This window comes from Scyliorhinus canicula, chromosome 12 (genome assembly GCF_902713615.1).
Source record: "Scyliorhinus canicula chromosome 12, sScyCan1.1, whole genome shotgun sequence".
NCBI classification, from domain to species: Eukaryota; Metazoa; Chordata; class Chondrichthyes; order Carcharhiniformes; family Scyliorhinidae; genus Scyliorhinus; species Scyliorhinus canicula.
In genome coordinates, this window is record NC_052157.1 from 51,056,191 (window position 1) to 51,070,014 (window position 13,824).

Consider the following 13,824-nt stretch of genomic DNA (forward strand, 5'->3'; position numbering starts at 1 on the left):
GAAAACCATCCCATATACACTCCAAGAATTCCTCCTCTATGGTATTGTTACTATTTTGATTTGCCCAATCTAATGCAGATTAAAGTCATCCATAATTACAGATGTTCCTTTATCACATGCATCTCTAATTTCCCATTTAAAGGGGTTCCCAACATCACCACTACAGTTTGGGGGTTTATATACACCACCCACAAACATCTTTTGCCCCTTGGTGTTTCTCAGTTCTATCCATACAGATTCCACACCATCAGAGCTAATATCCTTCCTCACAATTTCGTTAATTTTCTCTTTAACCAGTGATGCAGTGTCCTTCCTAAAAACTGAATATCTCTGGATGTTCAGTCCCCATCCTTGATCACCCTGCAGCCATGTCTCTGTAATCCCGATTATATCATACACGTTTACATCTATCTGTATGATTAATTATCCACTTTATTGCAAATGTTCCGCACATTAATGCACAAAGCCTTAAGGCTTGCCCTTTTAACATTCCTTGGCTGTCCCCATTATTTTCCACTGTGGTCCTGTTTGATTCTGGCCCGTGATTCCTCTGCCGATCACTTTTCTTATTCCCCTTTCTAGATTTTATTCTTGTCCTTGATTCCCACTACCCTGATTCCTTGCGTAGGTTCCCATCCCCCTGCCATTTCTCACCGACCCTCCAGGTAGCAAATGTCAAATGAAAGGAAATTGGGCAAGAGTTTGAAAATCAATGGAAGGAAAGGGGAGGAATTGAATTTGAGTGAACAGCTTCAATTGAAAAACTAAGAATGGGGAAGACCAAATGAACGAATAGCCTTGTTCTTTTCTTTAATTTCTCTGTTTTAGAGTGGAAATGGTGAGTGAAATTTATTGTTGATCCTTCCATAACTGTCCAAGTGTTGTTTTTCCAGGTTTGTGTGATGACAAGAACCTGTTGAACTGGATGCTTGCTGCAGCCTGTAAGCAAGGTCACCTGGATGTGGTCAGGCTCTTAGTGCATGTGTACAAGGCAGAGACTGACAGTTGTGGGATGAAGGCGCAGGACCACCCTATCATCACAGGCCAGCCCTTGTATGCAGCCATGAAGACAGGTATGTGGAGAATCACATCTTCTCCCAGGCTATCAGGGATGCAAGAGCATCACCAGCTTTGTTCCAGGTGTGGGGGATTCACGTCTCTCTACCGAGCAGCAAGTTAAATGGTCGTACAGGGGCTCAATGCTTCTCTATTGCATCTTTGAATTAAAATTCCGTTGTCTTTCCTACACCCACATTAAGCTAATTAATCATCAACTCTCTGGACTCATTTCCCTTCTTAAATATAAAAATGAACATGAGCTGTCCTTTTCCAAACACTCTAATCGGTGTCTTTGCTATCTCAGTAACTTCTATTAATATGTGTGGGAATTTTATGTTTATTAAGTTTAATTTGTTTATCAATTATCTTCCCCCTTTCTATCTTAAATTCCTTGACCCCTTTTGTGATCTCTTCTTTTGAAGTCATGTCCACCCTGACAGGCTCCTGGTAAGTACTGAGGCAAAGGAACTATTCAACCTTTTGAACATTTCATTGTCGGAGTGGTCGCTACCTGATTTTTACCACATCCTCAGGATCTGAACAGTTTCAATCAAATTGCCTCTTTCACTTCTAAACTCCAGTGAATGCAAGCCTAGCCTGTTCAACCTTTCCTCATAAGGCACCCCCACCCGGTATTAGTTGAGTAAACCTTCTCTGAACTACTTACAACGCATTTACATCTTTCCTTAAACAAGGAGACCAATGCTGTGCATAATACTCCAGAGGTGGACTCACAAATGCCCAATACAACTGAACTTAACTTCCTTACATTTGTACTCAATTCCCCTCACAATAAACAATAATGTATTGGACATGTGATTCATGCACTAGGATACCCAGATCCCTCTGTACCTCAAAGCTCTGCATCTAAATATCTCTATTTAGATAATATGCTATTTTTAAATTCTCTCTGCCAAAATGGACAATTTCACATTTTTCCATCTATACTCCGCTTGCCAGATCATTGTTCACTCACGTAGCCTGTCTTTGTCCCTTTGTAGCCTCCTTATGTCCCCTTCACAATTTACTTTCCTACCTCACTTTGTGTCATCAGCAAATTTCACAACCATGCATTTAGTCCCTTCATTCAAGTCATTTATATAAATTGTAAAACGCTGAGGCACCAGCAGTGATCCCAATGGCACACCACTCATTACATCCTGCCATTCAGTAAAAGACCCACTTATGTCTACTCTCTGTTTCCTGTTAGCTAGTCATTATGTTACTCCCTACGCCATGAGTCTTTATTTTCCTCAATAACCTTTGAGTGACACCTTTTCTGGAAATTTAAGTGCAGTACATCCACCAGTTCCCCATTATCCACAGCGCATGTGATCCCTTCAAAGTGCTTTAAAAAATTGGTTAAACATTATTTCTCTTTCACAAAACCATGTTGACTCTGCCAGATTACTTTGAATTTTTCCAAATGCTCTGCTATAATAATGACTTCTAACATTTTCCCTATGACAGATGTTAAGCTAACTGACCTATAGTTTACCGCTTTCTATCTCCCCTTTGTGAATAAAGGAGTTGATAAATAATCTAATGGGTCATTTCTCAAATCTAGGCAATTTTGGAAAATTAAAACCGAAGCATTAACTATCTCACTGGCCACTTTTAAGACCCTAGGGTGAAGTCCATCCGGAACCGGGGATTTGTCAGCCCGCAGACCCAACACTTTACTCAATACCACTTCCCTGGTGATTGTAATTTTCCTGAGTTCCTCACTCCCTTCCATTTCCTGATTTACAGCTCTTTGTGGGAAGTTACCTATGTTCGTTGTGGTGAAGGCTAATGCAAAATACCTGTTGAATTCTTCCGCCATCTCCCTACTTTGCATTAACAATTCCCCAGAGCACTCGCTACAGGCCCAGTGTTCATTTTGTTAACTCCATTCTTTTTCAAATATCTGTAAAAACTCCTACTATCCGTATTAATATTTCTGGCTATCGTTCTCTTGACGTTAATTTTTTCCCCCTTATTAATCTTGCTGCTTTTTTAAAAAATCATTTCTGGAATGTGGCCATTGCTGGCTGGGCCAGCATTTATTGCCCATCCCTGTGGGCCCATTGCTGTGGGCCTGAAGTTACATATAGGCCAAACCATGTAAGGACGGCAGATTTCCTTCCCTAAAGGACATTCATGAACCAGATGGGTTTTACAACAATCAACAATGGCTTCATGGTCGTCATTAGGCTTTTAATTCCACCCGATATTTATTGAATTCAAATTCCACCATCTGCCCTGATGTGATTCGAACTCAGGCCTCCAGAGTATTACCCTGGGTCCCTGAATTACTCGTCCAGCGACAATACTACTACACCTCTGACTCCGCTTTGTCATTCTTTGTTGATCTTTATATTCTGTCCAATCTCCTGAGCTGCCACCTGTCTTTGCCCAATTATATGTTTTCTCTTTAAGTTTGAGACTATCTTTAACTTTTTTCGTTAATCATGGATGGTGGGCCTTCCCCGGGGAATTTTTCTGTTCCTTTGCCTTCCTGGTTGTTTTTGTATTTCCTTTAATCAGCCTCCCTGTTGTCTAAGTATTTTGTGTCAGCCTCTTCCTAACCTTACCATCATCTCTTTGTTCACCCATTGCGTTTCATCATTGGCGAGTTTGTTCTCGTCTCTCTGCAGAACATATTTCTCCTAAATCCACAGTTTTAAATACTCTCCACTGCTGTTCTATCTCTTTGTGAAGATTGCTTTCCAGTCTTTTTTTTATCTAGAAGACGAGTTTGTTTGGTAAATGGTTACTGTTATATTGGAGAGTGTTTCTCTCTGTTCTAGGGAGTGAAGAGATTGCAGGATTTCTCCTGGAGAATGGAGCCTGTTTCTCATCTTATGTCTTGCTGGACCACCCAGATCTCAGCAACCGGCTCCTCAGGAAACAGTTCACGGAGCCAAGTAGCCAGTATGAAGGCTCTGACAAACAAACAGTAAGTAGAAACGTTCTACCCAATTTTTAACTGACAGCAAAATCAGAAACAAAAAACGTTCCCAGAGTTTCCTGACCAGTGATTGGCAGCTGGTAGCCAAGGTATAAATGGATAATGGCACTCCCACCTGAACTTTGACCCTTTGGTCAATTTTGGAGAATCTGATTCAAGCGACTGCAACTATTGGCCATTTTGACAGATTTTGGGTGGATCTGTAGTGTCATTGTTCTATCTACATAGGTCACTGAGGGAACAAGGAAAGCCCTGAAATGACACATTGAATTATAGCAAATCAGCAAAAGACAAACATTACCAGAGGTGAGAGAGAGAAAGAGTATCTGATTGGAGGGTGAGAGAGAGAGAGAGGAAACTCAATATCTGATTGGAGGATGAGAGAGAGAGGAAACTCAATATCTGATTGGAGAATGAGAGAGAGAGGATGAGACAGAGAGTAAACTCAATATCTGATTGGAGGATGAGAGAGAGAGGAAACTCAATATCTGATTGGAGGGTGAGAGAGAGAGAGAGTGGTCACTCAGTATCTGATTGGAGGGTGAGAGACAGCGAGAGAGGAAAGTTAACATCTCATTGGAGGGTGAGAGGGAAAAATCTAAACGTATTACATTTACCACATTACGATTGTTTACTCGTTCTGTTACATTTTCGTAAAATTCAACAAAATTGTTCACGCATGACCTTCCCTTTTGAAATCCATGTTGAATATTCTATATTGTTTTTGGTGCCAAAAATCATATTTAAGCCTAAACTCCATATATATGTCCATATATATTTTTTCTGCTATGAAGCACTGCATATAGGAGTCAGCCTTAATTTTTTTTACCTCAGAATATATCTTTACTCGCTTAATCAGTCAGCCCATGGAATCAAACAGGCAGTGCAGGCTATGTTTCCAAGGAGATCTGTGGGAGTTTAAGATATGCCCACTCGGCTTCAGGGGGAGGGGGGGTCAATTGGGTAGTTGTATTGTGTTCGGACATCCTGGGCGGATCAGACTCCAGCCCCACAGACTCCGGAGTCCCAACACAAGTGAATTCACCAATAATTTGTGTATTTTCCTGAGAGTTTTAACTTTTGGCTGCTCCAATGAGTTACAGGCACCAGATTTATCAGTAAAACATTTAAAAAACTGTTTATTTATAACAAGGAAAAAGATGAATATAGAATGGTAAGAATGGAACAATGATCAGCTCATCTAACCATTCCCGAAACCCCGGCCCACCTTCCACCCAGACACACACACGGGAGACACGCGGTCGGGGGGGGGGGGGGGGGATTAAAAAATTACAGGGCTGAAGAGGTATGAGATGGTTCTTTGCTGCTGAGTTAGCAGTCTTTGTAGCCAGAAATCTTCTAATCGTGTCTTCAACTAGAACTTGCAAGATGTAGAATGCTCTCTTTACAGTAGATTCTACGTCCACTCTGCCTTTCAACTGCTTGTCCGGACTAGATTCTGGCTGTAACATGAAGAGAGTGCTCAGACTGAGCGTTTCCCAGCCATGCAGTCGGAGGATTAACCTGTTACAGACCTGATGGGAGAAGCTGTTTACAGCCTTTTAAACCAATAGTTCCTTTGACAAGTCTGGCTACTGCCTGCAGTCTTTAAACAGGGGTGACTGCCACAGGTCTGGCTGGAAGCGTCTTAAATCGGCAGGAAAAGACACCTGAGATAGAGATTTAAAAGCTGCTTCATGCCTGGATCTTTCTCAGAATTGAGGACAAATTGAGCTCTTCACATGACCCGACTTTTTGTGAAACAAACGTGGACCAGCTGTAACAGCAGCTGGGGGAGGTCTCCCAGGCCATTGGAGACCCGCGGGTGGTCTGGGACAGGGCAGGTTGGCATCCTGGCACTCCTTCTGGCAGCCTGGTACCCTGGCAGTGCCACCTGGGCACCCTAACAGTGCCATACTGGCACTGCCAGGATAGCTGGGATCAGGCCCAGGAAAGGCTCTACAGGTTGTGGACCGGGGGGGGGGGGGGGGGGGGGGGGGTCTTTAACTCAAGTTAATCTGCTGAATTGCCCCCTTGTGTTGTGGCCCAGGATCGTAACACAGTCCAGTGTGGAGTCTGCACTTTCTCCCCATGTCTGCATGGGTTTTCTCCAGGTGCTCCGGTTTCCTCCCACTGTGCAGCTTGGGTGGATTGCAAAATGCCCCTTATTGTCCAAAGATGTGCAGGTTAGGTGGGGTTAAGGGGATAGGGTGTGGGTGTGGGTCCGGGTGGGGTGCTCTTTCAGATGGCCGGTGCAAACTCGAAGGCCCGAATGGCCTTCACTACACTGTAGGGATTCTATACATTCACAGAGTCACCAGTTTGCGTTCACTGGCTGACTGAACAAAATTAAAGCCATGCTGAAAATCAAGTTCTGTGCAGGAGGTGTTGTGCATGATGCGTTTTCTTCAGCAACCATCCATCTGGTTCAGATAGCCAGGAATTCAGCCCTCCGGGTGTAACTGCAATTTGGGGGATGAACGTTCACAGGCGCCTCTTGATGGCATTGGTTGCTTGGAATGTCCCACACTAATCAGCTGAGTCCTTTGTGTCGGCCACCTGGTGCACCTTCACTGGGCTCACACCATGATTTAGAATATCTTTCCCAGCGTACTAACTGTACGCATTATACATCATTAGGTGCTTTGTTTATATACTTTTATGTGTTGTGATCTGGAAATTCTCTAGCTGCCATTCATAACTTTCAAAATGGGATTGGGTATGGACTAAAAAATTTTTAAATTGCAAATTATGGTGGAAAAAAACAGAGGACTGGGACTGATGGAAGTGAGTGGCCCCTTTCTGCGCCGTAAGTTTCTCTAACTCTTCTGTTTCAATTACAGGGCCTGTCACTGAAGTGGTCTTGTCTTCGGCTGCCCTGGTTAGAGTTGGACTGGTTTATAGATGTTTCCAATCAAATAACAGAACTCGATCTGTGTAAGAACAGCCTCACTTTCCTTCCTTCCGTCATTCCTTGGGGATTAGTGCATCTGAAGAAACTCAACTTGTCTGCAAACCAGCTGAAGGATTTGCCCAATGCGACCACTTCAGAAGAAATCCTCTGCACTGGGTAAGTGACAAATCAGAAGGCTCGGTCTTTCTTAAAAATGAATTCCTTCATAGACTTTACAGTGCAGAAGGAGACCATTTGGCCCATTGAGTCTGCACCGGCACTGGGAAAGAGCACCCCACTTAAGCCAACAACTCCACCCCATCCCCGTAACCCAGTAACCCCACCTCACCTTTTTTGGACACTAAGGGCAATATCGCATGGCCAATCCACCTAACCTGGAAGGAAACCGGAGCACCCGGAGTAAATCCAGGTAGACACGGGGAGAATGTGCAGATTCTGCAGACAGTGACCAAAGCGGGAATCGAACCTGGGATCCTGGAGTTGTGAAGTAAAAGTGCTAACCACTGTGCTACCAAGCCACATCATGGGATGTGGATGTCGCTGGCTGGGTCAGTATTTATTACCCATTCCTAATTGTCCTTGAAGCGAGTGGCGTGCTAGGCCATTTCAGTGGGCATTTACACTATGGGTCTGGACCGTCTAAGGACGGCAGATTTCCTTTCCTAAAGGACCCAGCTGGGTTTTTTTTCACAACGATCGCTGATAGTTTCAGGGTCACCATTACCGAGACTAGTTTTCAATTGCAGATTATATCTATTCAGTTTAAACTCCACCAGCTGCCATGATGGGATTAGAACCCATGTCCTCAGCGAATTCACCTGGACCTCAGGATTACTAGTCCAGTGAGACCATCAGTACGCCACTGTCTCCCCAGTAACTTGCATTGTGTGTGTTTCAACGTCAAAGGTAGTTGAAAAGTGAAGAGATACATACAGAACCAGCTAAACTAGTGAAAACTGCCACTGCTAGGAATCTGACATGAGAACAGAAACTAGAAATGCTCACCATAGAGAGAGGATTCCTAAAAACAATCCACATTTAATATGCAAGGCTGACTGTTCTCTCGATCCTCAGGCACGGAGTAACCCATTGAACATTGTTGTATGAATCTTATTCTAAACCTTTAAGTTATACCTCGTGTTTAAGGATTTAAACACCAAGATCTTGTAGTGATGCAGAATTGTCAACAGTATGGGGCAGCACGGTAGCATGGTGGTTAGCATAAATGCTTCACAGCTCCAGGGTCCCAGGTTCGATTCCCGGTTGGGTCACTGTCTGTGCGGAGTCTGCACGTCCTCCCTGTGTGTGCGTGGGTTTCCTCCGGGTGCTCCGGTTTCCTCCCACAGTCCAAAGATGTGCGGGTTAGGTGGATTGGCCATGCTAAATTGCCCGTAGTGTCCTAAAAAAGTAAGGTGGGGTGGGGGGTTGTTGGGTTACGGGTATAGGGTGGATACGTGGGTTTGAGTAGGGTGATCATTGCTCGGCACAACATCGAGGGCCGAAGGGCCTGTTCTGTGCTGTACTGTTCTATGTTCTATGTTCTAGGTTCAACTGAGCAAAGCCTACCTTAGTTCTTGGCTTTCTCAATTAAATGTAATTTAATCTCTGAATCCGGTGATCTGCATGAACAGTGCCTCAATGGGAGTACTCTGCCTGTGAGTTAGATTGCTGTGGGTTCCAGCCCCACTGTCAGAGCACAGCCTCTCCCAGCGCAGTGCTGAGGGAGCTCTGCACTCTCTCAGCTGCTATCATTCAGATTCAATGTTAAACCGATACCATATCTGCTTCCTTGCAGATGGGTGTAAAACATGCCATGGTACTGTCTCAAAGACGACTAGGGGAGTTCGCCCCACTGTCCTGGCCATATTATCAACATAAACATAAAGGCCATTATCACGTTACACATTGCTGTCTGTAGGAGTTGCAGTGTATAAATTATTCTCGCATTGCAGCAGTAACTACACGTGAAAAAAACTCAGTTAGCTGTAAAACGCTTTGAGATGTCTGGTGGTTGTGAAAGAGGTCACACAACGGGAAGTCTTTCTATCTTTTTAAAAAATAAATTTAGAGTACACAATTATTTTTTTTCCAATTAAGGCGCAATTTAGCATGGCCAATACGCCTAACTTGCACATCTTTGGGTTGTGGGGGCGAAACCCACGCAGACACGGGGAGGATGTGCAAACTCACACAGACAGTGACCCGGGGCGGGGATCAAACCCAGGTCATCAGCGCCATAGGCAGCAGTGCTAACCACCGTGCCACGTGAAGTCTTTCTATCTTTAAAGTTTTTTAATAATAATCTTTATTAGTGTCACAAGTAGGCTTACATTAATACTACAATGAAGTTACTGTGAAAAGCCCCTAGTCGCCACACTCTGGCGCCTGTTCGGGAACACGGAGTGAGAATTCAGAATGTCCAATTCACCTAACAAGCCCGTCTTTCCGGTCTGGGGGAAACCGGAGCACCCGGAGGAAACCCACGCAGACACTGGCGAACGTGCAGACTCCGCACAGACAGTCACCCAAGCCGGGAATCGAAGCTGGGACCCTGGCGCTGTGAAGCAACAGTGCTAACCACTGTAATACCGTGCCGCCCATTTAGAATCATCACAGACAAGTCTCAGATCTGGGACTCTTTGGAATCAAGCATGGTGAGTTGAGGTAGAGATAACAGAGCGATTGGTGCTAACAATGGAATTAACATGTTTACATTTCCGCAGCATACTGGAGATTGATGTGTCAAGGAACCAACTGAGCTGCCTGCCTGCTGGCTTCTTACACCTGCCAAAGCTTGAAAAGCTCATAGCTTTCACCAATTTACTGGAGAAGTTATTTGATGAGCAGAAAGGTACAGAAATCTTAATCGGAGAAAATGTCCCACATCCTGTGTGATTGGTCAGCTAAATGGATGATTCCTGGTTGGTTCCTGTGTGATTGGTCAGTTAAATGTTCGATTCCTATGTGATTGGTCAGTTAAATGTTCGATTCCTGTGTGATTGGTCAGTTAAATGTTGGATTCCTGTGTGACTGGGTTTAGAGAACCCCAAATGGTATCATGGAGTTCACCTGACCCACACCGTTTAATAGACTGTGGTATGGGGAGCACACGGCCCACTCTACAGGTGTGGTACAGCAGAAATCAAAAAATATTTTTTGAAGCAAAACAATGTTTATTCTATGAACTCAAGTTAACCTTTTTAAAACACTGAACATCTTAGCAACCATCAATTCTAATACAAACCTCAAAGAATACAACACTAAGTAATCCTTAAACTTTCCTTTTAACATCCATGAAACATTAAAAAAAAACATTTTAACAGAAGCACATCAGGTTTAGATTCACTACTGAGTACAGTTATCACTCTGAATTCACCAAATGATCAACATGGCAGAGAGAACAATATTACACAGTTTTTGGCTGGCTGCAGCTCCAACACTAAAACGAAACCAAAAAACAAAGACACCCAAGCGTTTCTCAAAGTGAAACTAAAAGCTGACAGACAGCCCAGCTCCACCCACACTCTGACATCACTACAGTAATAAACACCCATTTCTTAAAGGTACACCCACTACAGTTATTCTTTAAAAAACACCCATTTCTTAAAGGCACTCTCACATGACATTGGCTAGTTGAATGTTCGATCCCAGTGTGATTGGTCAGTTAAATGTTGGATTCCAGTGTGATTGGTCAGTCAAATGTTGGATTCCTGTGTGATTGGTCAGTTAAATGTTGGATTCCTGTGAGATTGGTCAGTTAAATGTTGGATTCCTGTGAGATTGGTCAGTTAAATGTTGGATTCCTGTGTGCTTGGTCAGTTAAATGTTTAATTTCTTTACCTCCAGCCACAAATTGGATTGGATTGCGGAAACTGCAGGTGATCGATATTTCTGACAATAAACTCGAGCTTCTGCCCACAACGTTTCTGCACTGCTTCAAGTCCCTCAGCAGCCTAAGAGTGTCTCGGAATATACTCAAGTGCTTTCCTGAACCCTGGGCCTGTCCTTTGGTGAGTACTATTCTACAGAATTCACAAAGAATTTGTTTAAAGCAATAACAAAAGGTTGATACGGAGTTTGGAATAGAACCAGGTTTTAAATCAATCTGCTGTGGAGAGCAGTGACTTTATCATAACCAGATCTGATATCGAGGAAGTGAGCCATGACCACAGTGTTTTAAGTCATGAAGGAAACCAGTGGCTAATCTTTAAGATAAGGAACTAACTTTAACTAAACTTCATGCATAGAAGAGACTGTTACCCAGCAGATTCATGAAGTCCCTTGAACTATTTGAAAATAGATCCCTAATCTGAGTTTGGGTTGGGGTGGAAGAAGTTCAAATGTTCAATGGGGTAGGCTTAAACGATGGGCAAACCAGACAGGTGAAAGGTCACTCTAACCTTTGTTTACGTGTCCATCACTGCCCCAGGAACTTGTCTGAGCTTAGTAGATTCTGGGGCAGCCACTGTCTGTCGACAGCCACTGTCTGTTGGGAATCTGTATCAGAATGTTATGATGGTCAGTCATACTCAATCACCTTGGTCCAGACCGAGTACTACATTTCTCCTCAGATTTTATGGTTTCTAATATCAGACTTTCCCTATTGGTAAGGATAAGGAGCTGTAGGGCTTTGTGATTTGATTGATTTACTTTGCATCTATTTGTAACATGTCTCTGCGCCGCCTCACAAACGTACATCACCAAGGCGGCAACCTCGTTTTGATCTTGAGGCGTTTACTCAAAAAAAAAACTCAAAATGAAACCTTGTCCAGCTCGCTCGTCCCAAATGGACAAAGATATTCCAGAGACCAGGAAATCCGCTCACCAATCAATGGGGTTTACCATGGTATTGGCCTACGTTCGCTCCCTGCCTTCAAAACCCAGGACCCAGACTCACCAAAACGGAAAGACCTATATCTACGTAACACCTTTTACAGCCTCAATCTATCCCATCATGCGTTACAACCAGTGAAGTGCTTTTGAAGAGTTATAATGCAAGATCTTAGCAGCAAAGTTTCGACACAGCAAGATAAAAAAAAAAACTGCACTGGGGTAATGAGAAAGTAACCTGCTTTTAGATATTGGTTGAGGGATAAATATTTACTACGGCACTTTGGAGAATTCCACTGCTGTGTTTAAAATCTTAGATTTCTGTTGAAACCTCTGGTATCAGAAAGTAAGAGGTCGCAGGATCTAGTCAAATCTCTCATCGCGGTGAGGATTTCAGCTCAACAGTGGGCAGCTTTCGGAATATGTCCAACATTGCCAGCACTGTGTTGAAGGGATGGAAGACACAAATACTGGATTCTGTTTAAATGCCTTAAGTTCTTCAGAAACCATGTTGACACGATTGTTCTGAAATCGCTTGTGCGGCAATGGGTCAATTTGTTTTACAAACCACAGCCGGTGCTCGAAAGCATGAGGTTTGTAAGTGAGCAGAGCTCTAATAAAACTGTCTCCATGATACTAACTAACAGAGTGAGGGTAAAAGCATGCCAGTGGGAAGAGTTGACTGGGGTCAGAGGTTGTAGATGGAATGCTGGGTAAAGATGGTTCTGGCCTGACTAACTCAGTACAGGAGCTGATTTGCAAAGATTTATTCGTATCCTTTGTATTAGCGGCTGCTCCCTAAGGTAAGCTAAAGTCACCACTGTCCCAGGTGACCATCGGCTGCTTTCCCCTTCGAGGGGGCGAGCTGACTGGTGGTCATGTAACCAGAGGATCACCACACCTCAGGAGAGGGGCAAGGTTGAGAAGGTGGGCCAGTAGCGCGGATTCAAGTCCCGTGGTTAATACAGCCACAAACAAGTCTTGTTCACTTCACAGACGGTTTCTGCTCCTGGGGTAAGCTCATTTCAGCAGCATGCACACATTACTCAGCCAGTGATGTCTGCAATGAATCAACCATGTTCACTGGATGGCTGATGGTTGATTATAACAAACATTTTGCCTCTGCCTCTCAGTCAAAGAGGAAATGACTAAAGCTAATGGATGAGATGATTAAATTTAATATTCTTTTCTTTACTTCTAGAAATTTTGTAACGTTTCAGGCAACTTGCTGGAATCCCTTCCAAACACACTCTGTGTCTTCTGGAAGAATGATCTCAAAGAAGCAAATTTTTCCGACAATTCACTGAAGGAAGTGCCAGCAAACTTCTTTGAGCTGAAGGTATCTGTACACAATTTTGGGATTTGTTTTCTGTTTAATGGTGGAAAATCGTAGACTCATAGGATTTCTAAATGGAGTCATCGAGTCAGACAGCACGGCAAAGGCTCTTCGGCCCGTCGAGTCTGTACCGGTCAAAAACAGCCAGCTAACTATTCTAATCCCATTTCCCAGCACTTGGTCCTTAGCCTTGTGTGCCTTGGGATCACAAGTGCACACCTAAATACTTCTCAAGTATATTGAAGGTCTCGGCCTCCACCACCCTTTCAGGCAGCGAGTTCCGAATTTCCACTACCCTCTGGGTGAAAAAGATTTTCCTCACATCCCTCTAAACCTCCTGCCCCTTACCTTAAATTTATGCCTTGCTGATCATAATCCCTCCATCAAGGGGAAAAGTTTCTTCCTGTTTACTCTATCTATACCCCTCATAATTTTAATGATGTGGAGATGCCGGCATTGGACTGGGGTGAGCACAGTAAGAAGTCTTACAACACCAGATTAAAGTCCAACAGGTTTGTTTCAAACACGAGCTTTCGGAGCACTGCTCCTTCCTCAGGTGAATGGAGAGGCATGTTCCAGAAACATTTATATAGACAAAGTTAGAGATGCCAGACAATGCTTGGAATGCGAGCATTTGCGGGTAATCAAATCATTACAGATCCAGAGATAGGGGTAACCCCCAGGTTAAAGAGGTGTGAATTGTCTCAAGCCAGGACAGTTGGTAGGATTTTG

At 43.7% G+C, this 13,824-nt stretch overlaps 1 protein-coding gene across 1 annotated transcript in view; it reads left to right on the forward strand.

Annotated features, from left to right (window-relative positions):
• Positions 1-13,824, forward strand: part of lrrk1 (leucine-rich repeat kinase 1) — a 231,468-nt gene that overhangs the window by 79,147 nt on the left and 138,497 nt on the right. Inside the window, exons 5-10 of the mRNA XM_038813623.1 lie at positions 894-1,073; positions 3,852-4,000; positions 6,856-7,082; positions 9,650-9,777; positions 10,773-10,936; positions 12,958-13,095. Of these exons, the coding sequence (XP_038669551.1) occupies positions 894-1,073; positions 3,852-4,000; positions 6,856-7,082; positions 9,650-9,777; positions 10,773-10,936; positions 12,958-13,095 (986 nt within the window). The remainder of the gene's footprint in view (positions 1-893; positions 1,074-3,851; positions 4,001-6,855; positions 7,083-9,649; positions 9,778-10,772; positions 10,937-12,957; positions 13,096-13,824) is intronic.